Source organism: Macrotis lagotis, chromosome 1 (genome assembly GCF_037893015.1).
Source record: "Macrotis lagotis isolate mMagLag1 chromosome 1, bilby.v1.9.chrom.fasta, whole genome shotgun sequence".
Lineage (NCBI taxonomy): Eukaryota > Metazoa > Chordata > Mammalia > Peramelemorphia > Peramelidae > Macrotis > Macrotis lagotis.
This window is the reverse complement of record NC_133658.1, coordinates 23,558,766-23,573,850: the sequence shown is the minus strand read 5'-3', so window position 1 is coordinate 23,573,850 and position 15,085 is coordinate 23,558,766. Positions and strand designations below refer to the sequence as shown.

At 43.1% G+C, this 15,085-nt stretch overlaps 2 protein-coding genes across 2 annotated transcripts in view; both read left to right on the top strand.

Moving 5' to 3' along the window:
* Positions 1 to 1,644: 1,644 nt before the first annotated feature.
* VAX2 (ventral anterior homeobox 2) lies at positions 1,645 to 10,648 on the top strand. Its single transcript, XM_074231861.1, has 2 exons — positions 1,645 to 1,890; positions 9,873 to 10,648. The coding sequence occupies exons 1-2, from the start codon at positions 1,645 to 1,647 to the stop codon at positions 10,368 to 10,370; spliced, it is 744 nt and encodes a 247-aa protein (XP_074087962.1). The 3' UTR covers positions 10,371 to 10,648.
* A 1,851-nt stretch (positions 10,649 to 12,499) lies between these two features.
* ATP6V1B1 (ATPase H+ transporting V1 subunit B1) overlaps positions 12,500 to 15,085 on the top strand; it is a 37,823-nt gene continuing 35,237 nt past the window's right edge. The window contains exon 1 of the mRNA XM_074195992.1: positions 12,500 to 12,748. Coding sequence (XP_074052093.1) covers positions 12,631 to 12,748 — 118 coding nt within the window. The 5' untranslated portion in view covers positions 12,500 to 12,630. The remainder of the gene's footprint in view (positions 12,749 to 15,085) is intronic.

Here is a 15,085-nt window from a genome sequence, read left to right as displayed (position 1 = left end):
ATCACTGGTTACCAGTTTCTTCATCTGCAAAATGAGGTTATTGGACTAAAGGATCTCTCAAATTCCTTCCAGTTTGGGATCTATGATATGATGAATTGAGCTGAAACTGAATTGGAGTATTCAGTTAATCTACTATGAATACACTTAATCTGGACTATCAATCCTACTCAAGTCCATTTTGTCCAAAGGACCTTGAAAGAGAGACTCTGGCTGCCATATTGGAAAGAGGATTGTTCTTGAAGGTAGAATGCCTGGGTTTGGGTTCCACCTTTATCTCTTCTAAGAAATTTGACCTTTGGGAAGTAACTTCTTTAAGTCTCTTTTTTTTCTTCATCTGTAACATGGAGACAATACATGATCAAAAGATGCTGTAAAAGAAGGAACTTTAATGGTACTTTATATAACTTCCCACAGTGTCAGCTGGAAAGTGCTTTAGATCATTGAAATACTTTCTGAGATTATTACTGTTAACCATCTAGCTGAAATACAGATATACTGTTTTCCAGCCAAGAAACTCTATGAAAAGTAGAGAATAGATTTAAAAGAGAAAGGGAGTTTGGAGGACTATCCAACTTCATTATTTTACAGATGAGAAAACTGAGCTAAGATGGTAAGTGACTTGCTAAAATCATCTAGGTAGTTTTGTTAGATCAGGATTTGAACCCAGGTCTCCAAGCTCTAAAATCCATTTTTCTTGCCTCTGTACCATATTTCCTGCTAAAGAAGGTTTTGGGGGTCTTTCTTACTTTTGTCTTGTTCCTGCTGCTATTTAGCAAAATCAAGGCATGGACTCATCCCTTCTGTCTTCTGGTCCAAGCTCACAAAGTGTAGAAATTGAGAAAGGAGAAAAAGATCCCATTACAAAGTGCTAGGGAATATTTGCCTGGCAATCCATGTATAAACCTGCCCCTTTGGGTTGGAATGGGGTAGGTAGCTTCTCAGTTCTATCACTAAACTCATTCCCTAATAATATTATTAAGATAGAATTATCATATAGAATCATCATATAGAATCATAATTATCATATAGAAATTAACACTCAGAAAGGAAATAAAGCTTACCTAAAAAAAGAGAGTAAAAACTAGGGTGGAGTGAAGAGAACTTTGTCCCAAGGTGTCAACTTTAAAGAGTATGAAATTGAGAAGACATTTTCCTGTCATGGAAACAGCACTTAGCCCCTACTTTACAGAAGCCCCAAACTGGCTGCCCGCCCGCCCCCACCTCACCTGGGGATAGTTTGTGATACTTAGTCAAGAGCCCAAATTCTTGCTTCTATCTCTGAATTGAGTCGACCCTCCTGCTCAGCCAGGATTGTTCTTTAGCAACCTAAGCTCATAAGACACCCCTTGAGATCATTTAGTCCAATATTTTCAGTTTAGAAAGCTAATACAGAATCCAAATAGCTTTCTCAAGATCACACAAGAAGCAAGAAGCATCTTTCATGAAATGGTCATTCATCCTCTGTTACTACACTCCTGGGGAACTCTTCTTCTGGATGTTTGGCCCAATTGATAGGTATGTTGGGGATTCTTCCCATGTGCTGTCCTGAGAGCTTCTGTCTTATGTTTATCGTTTGGACTCCTATGTCAAATTCCCTTTCATCCTGGTCCTAGACCTCCTAACTTAACCTATGCATGAAATCAGATGGTCTCCAAACATGCTTGTCAACTAATTAGCCTGCCCTTCTTCCTGCTTCCTGCAGATGCCAAGGGGACCATTCGGGAAATTGTCCTCCCCAAGGGCCTAGACCTGGATCGACCAAAGAGGACCAGGACATCCTTCACAGCCGAGCAGCTGTACCGTTTGGAGATGGAATTCCAGAGGTGTCAGTATGTTGTGGGAAGAGAAAGGACTGAGTTGGCCCGACAACTGAACCTCTCAGAGACCCAGGTAAGGAATATTCTTCTTCTGCCCAAAGGAGTATTCTTTTTCTCCATTCTCTCTAGATCCTTTTGCCCAATATTCTGAAGATATAATGTGCTTGATTCTTTTGGAAGGCCCCTAGTCTGATGAGAAAGTCCCAGAGGCCTAAATAAAAGAGCTGTGGATAACACAATAAGTGGTCATCCTTACTTTGTTTGAAACATCCAATAGCAGGGAACCCACTTACCTCAGAGGCAGACCATTAGACTTTTGGGCAACTTGGATTATTAGGAAGTTTTCCTTACAGTGAACCTAAATCTGCTTCTCCATAACTCTTACCCATTGCTCCTTGATCTGACCTCTGGAATCGAGCAGAATAAGCCAAATCCCATTTCCATATGACTTCCACAATTCCTTCATCCAGTACTCTATGGTACAGACACCAATCCTTACATTTTTCTTGTTCCTCTCTTTAGTATATCCTCCAGCTAAACCACGCTATTGTCCAAAAAAGCCCCCCAGAGCTAAATACAACATTCCTGGTATGGTTTTCCTGAGTGATGAAATTTCATTCTGTATCCTCAAAGAGCCCCTCTGTGGGAAGAGGACCTTAGAACTCAGAGCCACAACTAGGGTTGGGTGTTCAGAGCTTTTACTCAAAAATGAAGTGTTTCAGATTTCAAAGGTACTAAGAGTTCTTTAAAGGGGGAGTGGATTCAAACTCCATCTGGCTCTTAATTCAATGCAATTTTCATTATATTACATTGCCTTCTCCAGGGGAGAAATGACAAGAAGTCAATATACTATAGATAATGTAGGAGAATAAAGAGAAAGAGATAGGGAAGAAAGAGAGCAGAAAGGGATAGAGGAGAGGATGAAATCAGAAAGGGGAAGAAGAGAAGCAAAGAGAAGGCACAAATAGGGAGGGGAGAGGAAGAGATAGTAAGAGGGTGATTCAGACTAATTGGAAAGCTGTTTTCCTCTTTCAGAAGAGCTGTCACTGATCAGGCTTGAGAAGTGACAGTTTGTTTTCCCTGATTGCTCACATGGAGCCTAAAATAATCCAGACAGATGCACCTGGGCTCATGAGTTTCCACTGTTCTTTGGCTGGCTGGCCCAGCACTTAGCAGTTAAGAAGCCGACAACAAACTATAGATGCTAAAGGATGCCAGAGTTGGGAGGGCAAAGGTCCACAAACTCATAACCTTGGTGATAGTTGGTATAGATGGGCAACTTTAGGACTCATCCTTCTCAGAACTTCCCTTTTCTTTATTCTGTCAGCATGACATTGCTTTAACTGACTTCTAGAAGGAGGCAGACATCACTGATTCTCCAAACTGCAAGGGATCCTCAGAGATCATGCGTTTTAGAAAGGAGAAAATGAGGTCAAGAGAAGGCAAATTATCTACCTCATGTCACATCGGAGAATCAGTGGCAGATCCCAGGTTCCTGAGTCCTGGTGCCATTCAGCCCTAAAGTGACCACTCACAAGGTTTGAATCAATAAGTTCAATGACCTTTCTCAGTCCTTCTCCAACCACCCAAGGTAGATGAAATGGTTTCCTCCTCCAGGGAACTTTCTTTGATCATGTAGCCCATACAGATCTCAGCCTTTCCTTGAATTCTTGAAGAAAACTTCACATATTCCTGGACTTGAAGTCAGGAAGAATTGAGTTCAAATCCTGTCTCAAACATTAGTCAGAAGTTAACTTCTCTTGGTCTCAATTTCTTCAACTCTAAAATGAGGATAATGATGACATCTACTTCCCAACATTACTGTGAAGATCAAATTAAAAACACATAATCATAATAATAATAATAACAATAATAATGTTTGTCCTTCGTTTTCAAAGCAGACCACAACATCAGGGAGGTGATCCTTTGAGGCGATACCCTGACAAACATATGAATTGGATTTGTGTGAGGGAGGCCTGTGCTAAGTCCCCAGCCTCACTTTCTCCTCCAGAGACATCTGGGTCCAATGATCAGATATGTTTCAGGACAACTGGAGATGGCCCTAGATGCAGGGCAATTGGGGTTAGGTCACTTGCCCAGGTTCACACAGCTAGTAAGTGTTAGAGGATGGATTGGCACTCTCATCCTCCTAATTCCAAGACCAGTGCTCTGTCTACAGCTCTATCAGCTACACCAACTATCTATACATAAAGCATTTTCCAAACCTGAAAGTACTATTTAAATTATAACTATCATCCTCACCACCACCATTATTCTATACTGTCTTACTTTGTCCTCTGTTACACATGTCTATGTGTCTTGAAAAGACCAGCATGTCTTCTCCTATCTCCACCCACCACACAGCATCCAATTGAGCACAGAGGAGATCCTAGATTAATTTTCACTGATGTGTTAGTCTGTCATCACAGTCATGGTATTATTATTACAAATTATTAATAATGTGAGCTTAGCAAGGTGCCTGATTCAATGTAAGCATTGATTGATTTTTAATAAAATAATATTAATATGTTGAATTGAATTCACCACCATCTCTCTCACTTCAAACCCAGGTCTTTGCTTATTAGAGCAGAAAGAAGAATGAGAGAGGCCAGGAGTCTATGCTCTCACTTTCTCCTCTGGAGCCATCTGGGTCCAGTGGCCAGATAAGGATCAGGATGATGTGATGGAGAAAGTGAGGCTGGTGACCTTGCACAGGCTCCCCCCCCTCACTCAAATCGAATTCATTGCTTGTCAGGACATCACCCCCTTATGTCATACTCATCTTTGAGAATGAAGGACAAACTTCATCATCATCCAGCTCTGGCATCTCTTCTTAGCACAAACCTTTTTCTACAGATTTGAAACAGGGTCTTTTCTTCTGCTCACAATGTCCCTTTCCACCTTCCCAATAAAGCTACAGACCATCTTTTTGTTACTATTCAGTCATCTCAGCCATGTCTGACTCTTTGTGAGCCTACTTGGAGTTTTTTGGACAGAGATCCTGCAGTGATTCACCATTTCCTTCTCTAGCTCATTTTATAGTTGAAGAAACTGAGGCAAACAGGTTAAGTGACTTTCCCAGGGTCACACAGCTAAGGTCACATTTGAACTCAGGAACATGAATCTTACTGTCCAAATCTGTTACCATGCAGCCAGTTGGGAAGGCGACCCCATCAAGGAACACATACAGTTAGAGAACATGGAAAAGGAAAAAGGGAAGAGGTATTTCTTAAGCCCCTATGGACCTATCAGGCACTATGCTAAGGGCTTTTCAGATACTGTCCCATTTGAGACTAACAACCCTATTAGTCAGGAGCTATTGGGATTTCCATTTTATATTTGAAGAAACTGAGGCAGACTGAAGTTAAGTGACTTGTGCAAAGTCACACAGCTAGTCTGTGTCTGACATTAGAGTCTAACTCAGACCCTCCCCTCCGGATTCCAGAGCAGGGGCTCTAGCCATTGTAGCCCCTTCGTGGCACATGCACTGGGAATTTGTGTGGGGTGTTAGGGAATACATGGAGAGGACAAATGTGGTCAAGGAGTGTGTATGAAGGGGTGGGTACATACTTAGGAAATTTGTGTGGCTAGAGCAACTACTGAACCACAGGATTGTAGGTCAGGAGGTGTCCTCACTGATGTCCTTGCTCCTACTTTCACCTGGGCATCTCTAGTTGCTTCTTGGCGTCTACACTGTTCTTTGACTGCTGTTTCCTATTTAGTTATTATGGCACTTCTTATATGGGAGAGGGAACTACTAACTCCTTAATGGAGGAGAATCTTTCAGTTCTTTGAAGTATAGATGCCAGCCAGCTAATTGCAGTCAGCTAGCTAGTTGGAAAAACCCTTGGAGTTTTTTTAGGGGTTGGAGGGGGAGAGGAGGGGTGATTGGAACTATCCTTTGAACTTAAGAGGTAATGAGTTCAATGGGAAAAAACAGTGAATTTGAAGTCATCTGCATCACCTTAGGCAAGTCACTTAATCTTTGTGAGTCTCAGTTGCCTCCTAGGTAAAAGGTGCAAGTTACTCTGATATCTCTGAAGTCCCTTCCAGTACTAAAAATAATATTCTTTTCACCTATTACTATTCAGGCCCCCTCAGTCTAAACTCTTATCCCAGTTATAATCTAAAATTCTTTTCATTGCTTTCATATCTGTGGATCTGTATTCTGGGTCTCCTTTAAGTCATCCATGGACTCCACTTAGCAAAACTGATAAAGAGCTAAATGAAGCTAAGGTGAAGGGTATTTTTTTTTTTGCCACCATGCCTCTAGCTACCATACAAATTAATTCCTGTAGAAGGGCTCAATGGAACTGGAGATCTTGCATCATCATCCTCACCATCAGAACTCACATTTATGCATCATTTAAGATTTATGAATAGGAACTCACTTTTAAAGGACACAAAATGTTTCCCTCACAACAGACCCTGTAAGCAAACTGGATTTGGAGTTGGGAAGCCCTGAGTTCAAATCCAGTTTAGATACTTTTCTAGTGACCCTGAGTCACAATCTTTTAAATGTGAGTTTCTTCAGCTGTAAAATGGGAGTGATGATGAAAATAGCCTGGTTCTGTTCATTTCACTGTGTATCAGTTGACTAGTCTTCCCAGGTTTCTCTGAAGTCATCTCTATTGTCATTTAAAAAAATAGTGCAAGTGATATTCCTTTGGGACTGCTAGAAAGCACAGTGAATAGAGTGCCCAGTCTGAAGTCAGGAAGAACTGAGTTCAAATCTGGTCTCAGATACTTGCTAGTTATATGACCCTGGGCAAGTCACTTAACCCTTTTTGCCTCAGTTTTTTCATCTATAAAATAAACTGGACAAGGAAAGGCAAACCACTCCAGTTGTTTTTCCAAGAAAACCCCAAATTGTATCACAGTGTCACACAGCTGAAACAACGGCCAAGAGCAAAAATATCCCATTACATTTAGATTTCAAAATTTCTTCAGGTATTTTCCACTCGATAGATATCCTCTTTGCTTTTGCTTCCTTGTTACAATAAAAAGGACTGTTTAAAATATCGGGGGTCTCTTTGAACAGTTCTTTACCCTGGGGGAGCAACTAGTCTTGGTATCCCTGGATCAGAGTATGCACAGTTTAGTTTTGTTGGTGGTTTTTCAAAATGGCTAGACCATTTCCAGCTTCATCCTCAATGTATCTCTAGGTCTTCAGTACTTTTAGGAAAGAGATGGAGAAATAAGGCTGGGATCGACCACAAGAGGGCCACCATTTTAAGCTCTGAAACAGTGCCTGTCTTCTGACAGTCCCTCCAACAATGAGCATGCTTTTTCGCCAGGTCCTCCAGTCTGATAGGTTTAAGGAAGATGTTCTCATTTGAATTTCTCTTTTTGAAAATCTTCAAAAGCTTCCTATTGACTTTAGGCTGAAATGCAAAATCTTTAACCTTGCCTGTGTGACTTTCACACGCCTTCCATATTCTTTCTCTCCAATCACCCTCTGTGGTAGTCAAAATAATCTGTTAATTTTTCCTATACCTTCAGACCTTTGCACTGATGATCCCTCACTTCAGGAATGTACTCCTTTCTTATCTCCTAGCTTCCTTCTGAAGACATAGTTCAGGTAATTTCCTCCTAGGGAGGGTCTTTCCAGTTACCATTCTCATAACCCTAATAGCCAACACAATTTCTCTTCTGAAATTACTATGGATTATTTTGTGTATATTTTGTTAAGAGGCAACTAGGTGACACAATGAACAGTGACACCTGAAGTTACAAAGACCTCAGGTCAAACGGGGCAACATATATTTACTAGCTGTGTTGACCTCTGGTGAGCCATTCAACCTCTCTATCTCTCTTGGTTTCTTCATCTAAAAAATGGGAATAACAGCACCCACCTCCCATAGTTGTTGTAAAGCTCCAATGAGACAATGTTTGTCAAACACTTGTTTTGCAAACCTTAAAGAATTATTACTTTACATGCTATGTTCTCAAAGTACAACCTGGTTCCCAAAAAGGAGGAACTATTTTGTTTTGTCTTGGTATGCACCTTGTACCCAGCAGGTCTGTCTGTTGACCCTAACAAGGTGACATTTAATAGATAGTTCCAAAGTCTTGGGTCAGTTAAGCAGCACCATTACATATAGAGTCAGGAAAACTGAATCTTCCTGAGTTCAAATCTAACCTCAGACACCCTGGGCATGTCACTTCATTGACTTAGTTTCCTCATCTGTAAAATGATCTGTACAAGGAAATGACAAATCATTCCAATATCTCTGTCAAGAAAACCCCAAAGGGATCACAAAGCATCAGACTCAACTGAAACAACTGAACAATAATGTTAAACTAAGGTTGAAATATAAACAAAAGCATCTTACCAGTTATGACTATCCAAATATTGGAAAGGTGTGCCTTAGGCAGTATAGGGTGTTTTCCCTCACTGGAGGTTTAGGGGTGAAGGCTGGTTGGGTATTATGTAAAAGGGATCCTTGTTTATACATGAGTTAATCTAGATGACTAGAAAGGCAGAAATCTGAGATCAAAAGACCTTGATTCAAATCCTGCCTTTGCCCATTAAGACCTGTATGATCCTGGGCAAGTCACTTTACTTCTTTGAGACTCAGTTTTCTGTTCAGTAAAATTAGGGGTTTGAACTGGATGGCTTTCATGGTGTCTTCTGGCTCTAAATATAGCCCTATGAAAAAAGGATCATATGAAATGACTACTTCATTTCCTTCCTCTCCAATTCTGTGGTCCAGAGTACCTCTCATGTCTTAGGCTATGCTGTAAAGGAGGAAAGGAGATGAGAGAAGACCAGGCTTTTTGAATGCTAATGATTAGGAGCAGTGATGATGGAGGTGGTGATAAGGATGATGAAGATGATAGCGAAGTCATGATGATGATGATGACGCAATAAAGATAATGGGTAGAGTTTTCAGAATGTAACTCAGCTCTGGATTCCTTTATCTATAATTCATCCCAAAACTCTAGCTCTAGGCTCTATACCCACAACTACAGAGTCTTCAACACCCGTTGGAGTAGGAATGTCTTTTCTTGGTCCAAAGGACCTCTAGTCTTCTAACCCTGACATTCATACCACCAGGTCTGATACCAGGAACCCAGGGGTTCCCCAGGAACTCCTCAGGGAACAGCCCAACTGAGAATGGCCAGCAGAGGGAGTCTATAGTAATCATGATGTCTTCTGAGGGTCTTCATTTCAGAAATAGAAGGCCAGAACCACTGTTTCTCAGTTTCAGAAGGAAGCCCACAGAGGGATAGGTTGGGATCGACCACAGGATCACAGATTTAGAGCTGGAGGGAACCTTAGAGATCACACATTCCAGTACACTCCTATTCCAGAGATCCTTTCACTTCTACAGGCCTTTTTTTTCAATCATTACATGGTGGGGTTGGCCTGGATGACCTTTAAGGTCTCTCTCAGTTCTAGATTCTATGACTCTTTGAACCTTTGTTCCCACAGATATTAGAGATACAAAGTAGTTCAGGAGTTCTGATATCTATCTACTCTTAAACATTGGGATTCTCCGTTGAAGACATTTTTCAGAATAAGGATAGGAAGCATGTATGAATTGGCAGGGAAATGTAGGGGGGACAAGAATTAGGGAGACAGAGAAAACTTTACAAAAATGAATGTTGAAAATTATCTTTACTATAATTGGAAAAATAATAATTAAAAAAAAACAAAAGATGTATGACAAAATAACATGTATAACCTATATCAGATTATTTGTGATTCTAGGGTGAGGGGAGGGAAGGGAGGGAGGAAGAAAACTTGACAAAAACGAATGCTGTTAGGGAGACCTCCTGATGCTCTGTCCTAAAAGGTCATTGTTTAATAGAATTTGTTTCTTTTCTCCTTTCCTTCCTTTCTCAATCCTTCATTCTTTCTTCCTCCTTCTTTCAATTATTTCTGTGCCCACATCTCTTCCTTTTACCATCCCATTTTTCTCTATCTTCTCTTCACTCTCATATCTAATTTCATTTTTTTCTATTCTCTCCCCTTCTCATTTGTCTCCTGCCTATTTCCTGACTCCTAACTTCTATTTGCCCCTATACTCTAACTTCCACTTTATCAAGGTCAAAGTCTGGTTCCAGAATCGCCGCACAAAGCAGAAGAAGGACCAGAGTCGGGACTCAGAGAAGCACTCATCAACTTCCACCTCTGAGGCTTTTGCCACATCCAACATCTTGCGACTGTTGGAGCAGGGACGTCTTCTCTCTGTCCCTGGGGCCTCTAGCCTCCTGGCCCTGACAGCCACACCACCAGGCCTGACCACCAGCAATGGGGCCACCACCCTGGGGCTCCCCCGGAACTCCTCTTCAAACCTCACTGGAAACAGCCCAACTGAGAGCCCACCCAAGGCAGGAGCCCCCTTTGGCCTAATTGGGCCCCAAATGGCCTCAGCTTCAACTTCTCCTCGACTGCCACCCCCACCACCTCCTTTATGTTTCACCACAACCTCACTCCTGGACTTGCCTAGTGGATATGAATTGGGCACTTCAGCCTTTGAACCCTACAGTCGACTGGAAAGGAAAAACAATGGCCCTGGCAGCAAGAAGGCCAACACAACTTAACCACCTCCTCCCTGATTCTGACACTCCTTCCCCATCACACTTCCATTTGTCCCCTTCTTCCCATTGCCCCAGTTAGGGAGAAAGAAGGGAAAGACTTTCTCACTCTCCGTTAGTAGTTTCTCTCTCTCCCCACCAGATGAAAAAAAAAAGTATCCACCAAATGTCTGGGCAGTGTGTGTGTGTTTGTGTGTGTGTGTGTGTGTGTGTGTGTGTGTGTGTGTATGTGTGTGTTCACTTCAGTGAGTATGCAAATGTGTGTCTCTCACACAAATAAATGAAAAGGCACAAGAATGAAAGATTTTTTTTTTAATTTCCTTGCTCTTTCCATCAGACTTCCAATCCTCAGACTTTCCTTCCTCACTCTCTTCATCTTCTCTAGGCCCTTTTATCAGGACCTGAAGTGAGAGCCATGAGACCTGGGAGGAGTAAGAGGGTTAATGGTTGAAAATAGGGTCAGAATGCTGGTCCTAAATATGCTAGAATGTGCTTCTGTCTAGTCAGGGCTCTTCTTAGCATGCAAAGGTCAAAGTTGACCTTCCCTACAGAGCATGTGATGGCTTCTACAAGATGATTTGAGGGTATATTCCTCCTACTGAAACATATTTCCCCCATCCAGGTGTCACTATGCCTGAAATTCCACCATTATCACAAAATCCTCATAGGTTCATCACTACTCTTTCTCTGTTAAAATAATTATCTAGAGAGGTAAGGCAAAGGGGGAGTCACAGGAATCCTCAGGGTCAAAATATCACGTTGTCACTCAACAGGCATCACTGTCATCATCTCTATAATTATATATCTCTCATTGACACTCTTCTTTTCTTTTTGGTTTTTGCAAGGCAGTGGGGTTAAGTGATTTGCCCAAAGCCACACAGCTAGGTAATTATTAAGTGTCTGAGGCTGGACTTGAACTCAGGTCCTCCTGACTCCAGGGCCGGTTCTCTATCCACTGAGCCACCTAGCCACCCCGACACTCTTATTTTCACCATAGACATTATCATTACTATTTCTATCATCCATAATGTGGCCAGTATCCACCCTAACATTTAGAAGTATGATCAACATCACAGTCATCACCATTATTATCATTAACATCCCAGTTATCACTATAAATACATCGTTATCATCACATCACTGTTATTATCTCTCTCAAATGTTACCATAAGTATACCTCCAACATTAGCACTGTTAATATGCCATCATCATCACCCTTAGCATCACCACAATCACTGTAAATACAGCGCCACCATTATCATTACCTACACTATTGCTTTTGTCACTTTCATCTTTAGTATTTTCATTTCTATTATTATTATTGATAATAATAATATCAGGAACGCTCTCAATCCCCTTCTTGTCTTCAATATCCTCACTATCCAAATTTCACCATGCCCAACAATTAGCTATGTCAAAATCACTATCACCAGGGCTACAGCCCATCCTGATCACAATCATAATTATCATAATTCTCATCTCCATCATCATCATCATCACTAGTGTCACTCCCACACACAACTATAATTCTTTGTAAGGTACAAGGAAAGTTAGGAGAAAAAAGAAGCCCGAACCCTTTAGAGCTGAGTCCCCAATACTCACATCTTAGGAAGGACCCAATTCAGTAGAGGAGATCCCAGTTTCTGGGGGATTTAAAAATTTAGGAGAGAGACAAATGGCACCTTAAGACAACTAAAGAAGAAGATAACCTCAGTCCTGACCCATCAAGCCTTCTTAATCAGTGGGACACACCCATATTCTCAGGACTCATCCTTCCCTACCTAAAGGAGCTCCCAGTCCTCCTTCCTCCTCTATCCCCCTTTTCCCTTCCTCTAACTACTTTATTCTGGATTTAGGTCCTGGATTTCTCAAGAACTTGTGTGATTTTAGGAAAATCACCTATCGTTTCTGGGCTTCAGTTTCATCATTAAAAAAAAAAAGAGGGTTTGGCACAATAACCCCTAAGAAACCTTCCAGAAGTATGTCTATAATCCTGTGATCCTATCCAAAGAGATAGACCTTAGGGGTAAGATAGGAGCTGGAGGTAGACATCAGGAGAGAGGAGCTTCCTCTGGGGCAGAGGGAACCATTGCCTTCTGAAAGTCTAACATTCCTATTTACTATCAACAAGTGTGGGAAAGAGGAGGAGGAAGGGGCTGAGCCAGGCAGGCCAGAGGCAGCCCTTTCCAGCTCCAGCCCAGACTCTTAGTTTAAGAGCTAACTGCCCTGGCTTCATGCATCTCCACTGCTGAGAGATCACTAGGAGATGGCAACCAAGGTAGAGGCTAGAGCCAGTGACATCCTGGCCACCTTTGAAGCAGCAACTGCAACTCGGGAGCATGTCCAGGCGGTCACACGAAACTACATCACCCACCCCCGAATCAGTGAGTTTATTCCCCCATAGCATGAGAGGGCTCTCCGGGGGGGGGGGGGGGTGGCAGGTTCCCTGTTCCTATGGCATCTCATTTCCCTGGACCCTTTCAGGTGAGAGGAAGATCATTGGATGGCCAAGGTGTCTCAGTCCCACATCTGTGTGGGGGGGGTGGGGAAAGGAAATGCCCCCACATGCCCCCTGGGAGTGAGCTACCTTGGAGGGATTGTGTGTCTGCCTTATTCCTTTGCCTGCCTTCATAGTATGGCAGAAAAAAGTATCCGGTGATGAGATGGGGATGGGGACAAGAGACTGGCAGAATCAAAGGAAGGGGGTTGTGGAGCCACTTGCTCAGAGCTATAGGTTATAGGACAGTCGGAGGTGGGAGTGGGGAAGGGGAGCATCTCCAAGTCCCCCACTCCTCCCTCTCCCTCCTTCATCTAGCAGCCACTCTGTCCTCCCCCAAAACTAGCAAGGACCCTAAAATAAAGTGGGCTATCCTATGATCTCGCTGCTGCCCCCCACTCTCAACTCCAGCCACTCGAAGCTTCTACCGAAACTATAGAGAGGTTCTGGGCTCTCAGCAAACACTTGGGGTGGGGTGGAGCCCTGAAAATAGCATGTGTGAAGCGTGCCAGAGTAGGTACCAGTTCTGCCCATTGTGGAGGGAATTTGGAGGGGGGGAGGTATGTGAGCCCTCCTTTTCCCTCTTCACAATCACACACACTCACTAACTCACACACATCACATACATTCACTCACATGCACACACACTCTCTCACAAACATGATACACATGCATACACATACCCCCCCACATCACACACACACACACACACACACACTCATACACACTCTACTTCCCCTCACCTTGACCAAGGTCACACCTGCCATTCGCCTGGCTGGGAGCACCTTCTTCCCGGAGAGTAAAGTGACTAGCCCTGCCCCTCGGCCCTTGAGGATTGAGAACTCCCCTGAGCCAGTTCAGACTGCTGAGAGCTGGCCAGACAGGGACACAGGTGAGACCTGGATGGCCCTGAGGGGGGAAGGAGCTGAGAGATGAAAGGGAGGTTGAGGGGGAAGGGAGAACCTTTGCTAACCAGGTTGGAGACAGATATAACTCAATTTAGCAAACTTTGATTAAATGTTTGCCATGTTCAGTTACGACAGGGCTAAGGTCTAGACGTACATGGATAAGACAAGACACTGTCCCTGCTCTCCAGGACCTTAGAGTCTGGGAAGGAGGGCTGAGAGGAAGGAGATCAAATATAGCGGCAGTTGGCTATGATAAAAGGCAGCATGTGGAAGAGGTAAAGAGGAGAGACTGTGTAACATAGTCCAAAGTACCAGGAGAAATTTGAGAATGGAAAGATTTAGAGGTCAAGGAGACTTGAAAAGTAATCTAGTCCAACCCTTCACCTCCGGGAGAGAGTTTACAGTCCACAACCATTTGTTCCTATACCAGATACAGTGATGAGTGCTGAGGATGCAAAGACAGCAGCTACCAGGAACGAGAATAGCTAGCATTTATCTACAGCTTATGATGTGACCTTGAAAGAAGAGAGGATTTGGGGCTGGAGTGTTGAAGACCTGGGATCAAATCCTGCTTCCCCGCACTAAGCTGTGGGGCTCTGGGGAAATCCTTTTACCTGTCTAGAACTCATTGTGCTCACTTTGAAAAGAGGGGGTTAGACAAGATGAGCCCTAGGGTCCCTGCCAGGTCTAATCTGGGATCCCAGGCATTGATGAAGCTGGGACACTGTTCCAAGAAAGTATGTGAGCAGAAGTGCTGAGGGACCAGGAGAAAGCAGCAAAAGGAGTGGAGCCCAAGAGTAGGACAATTTGACCAGAAATAGACCACGTAAGGGAAAGTCAGGTGAGCAAAGGTGGGTTGCAGTCAGAGTAGGGACAGCCTTCCATGACAGAATTAGGAGTCTATCCTAGGCAACGTGGATGCTTGCTGAGTAGAAGAAGCAGGAGACCAGGGAGGAGTGAGAGGTGAGGAGAAGAGAGATAAAAGAGTAGATGGAGATCCCCCAGTGTGATGGGGGATGTTATCCCTGTCTTGAAGGTCATCCAGAAGGAGGGAGCCCCAGTCCTCTAAGAGCCTGAGTATCCTGATGAGATCTTACCCTTCAGGAATCCTGGAGATCTGATACATTCGAAAAAGAACCTATACAGGGGCAGCTAGGTGGTGGAGTGGCTAGAGTACTGACCCTGGAGTCAGGAGGACCTGAGTTCAAATCCAACCTCAGACACTTAATTACACTTGACAATTGCCTAGCTATGTGACCTTGGGCAAGTCACTTGACCCCATTGCCTTAAATAAATAAAATATAAATATTTTATAC

Coding starts and splice junctions, on each gene's coding strand:
- VAX2 (XM_074231861.1), top strand. CDS start 1,645: ATGGTCTCCAAACATGCTTGTCAACTAATTAGCCTGCCCTTCTTCCTG. Junction 1,891..9,872: donor TGAACCTCTCAGAGACCCAG/GTAAGGAATATT, acceptor CACTTTATCAAG/GTCAAAGTCTGGTTCCAGAA.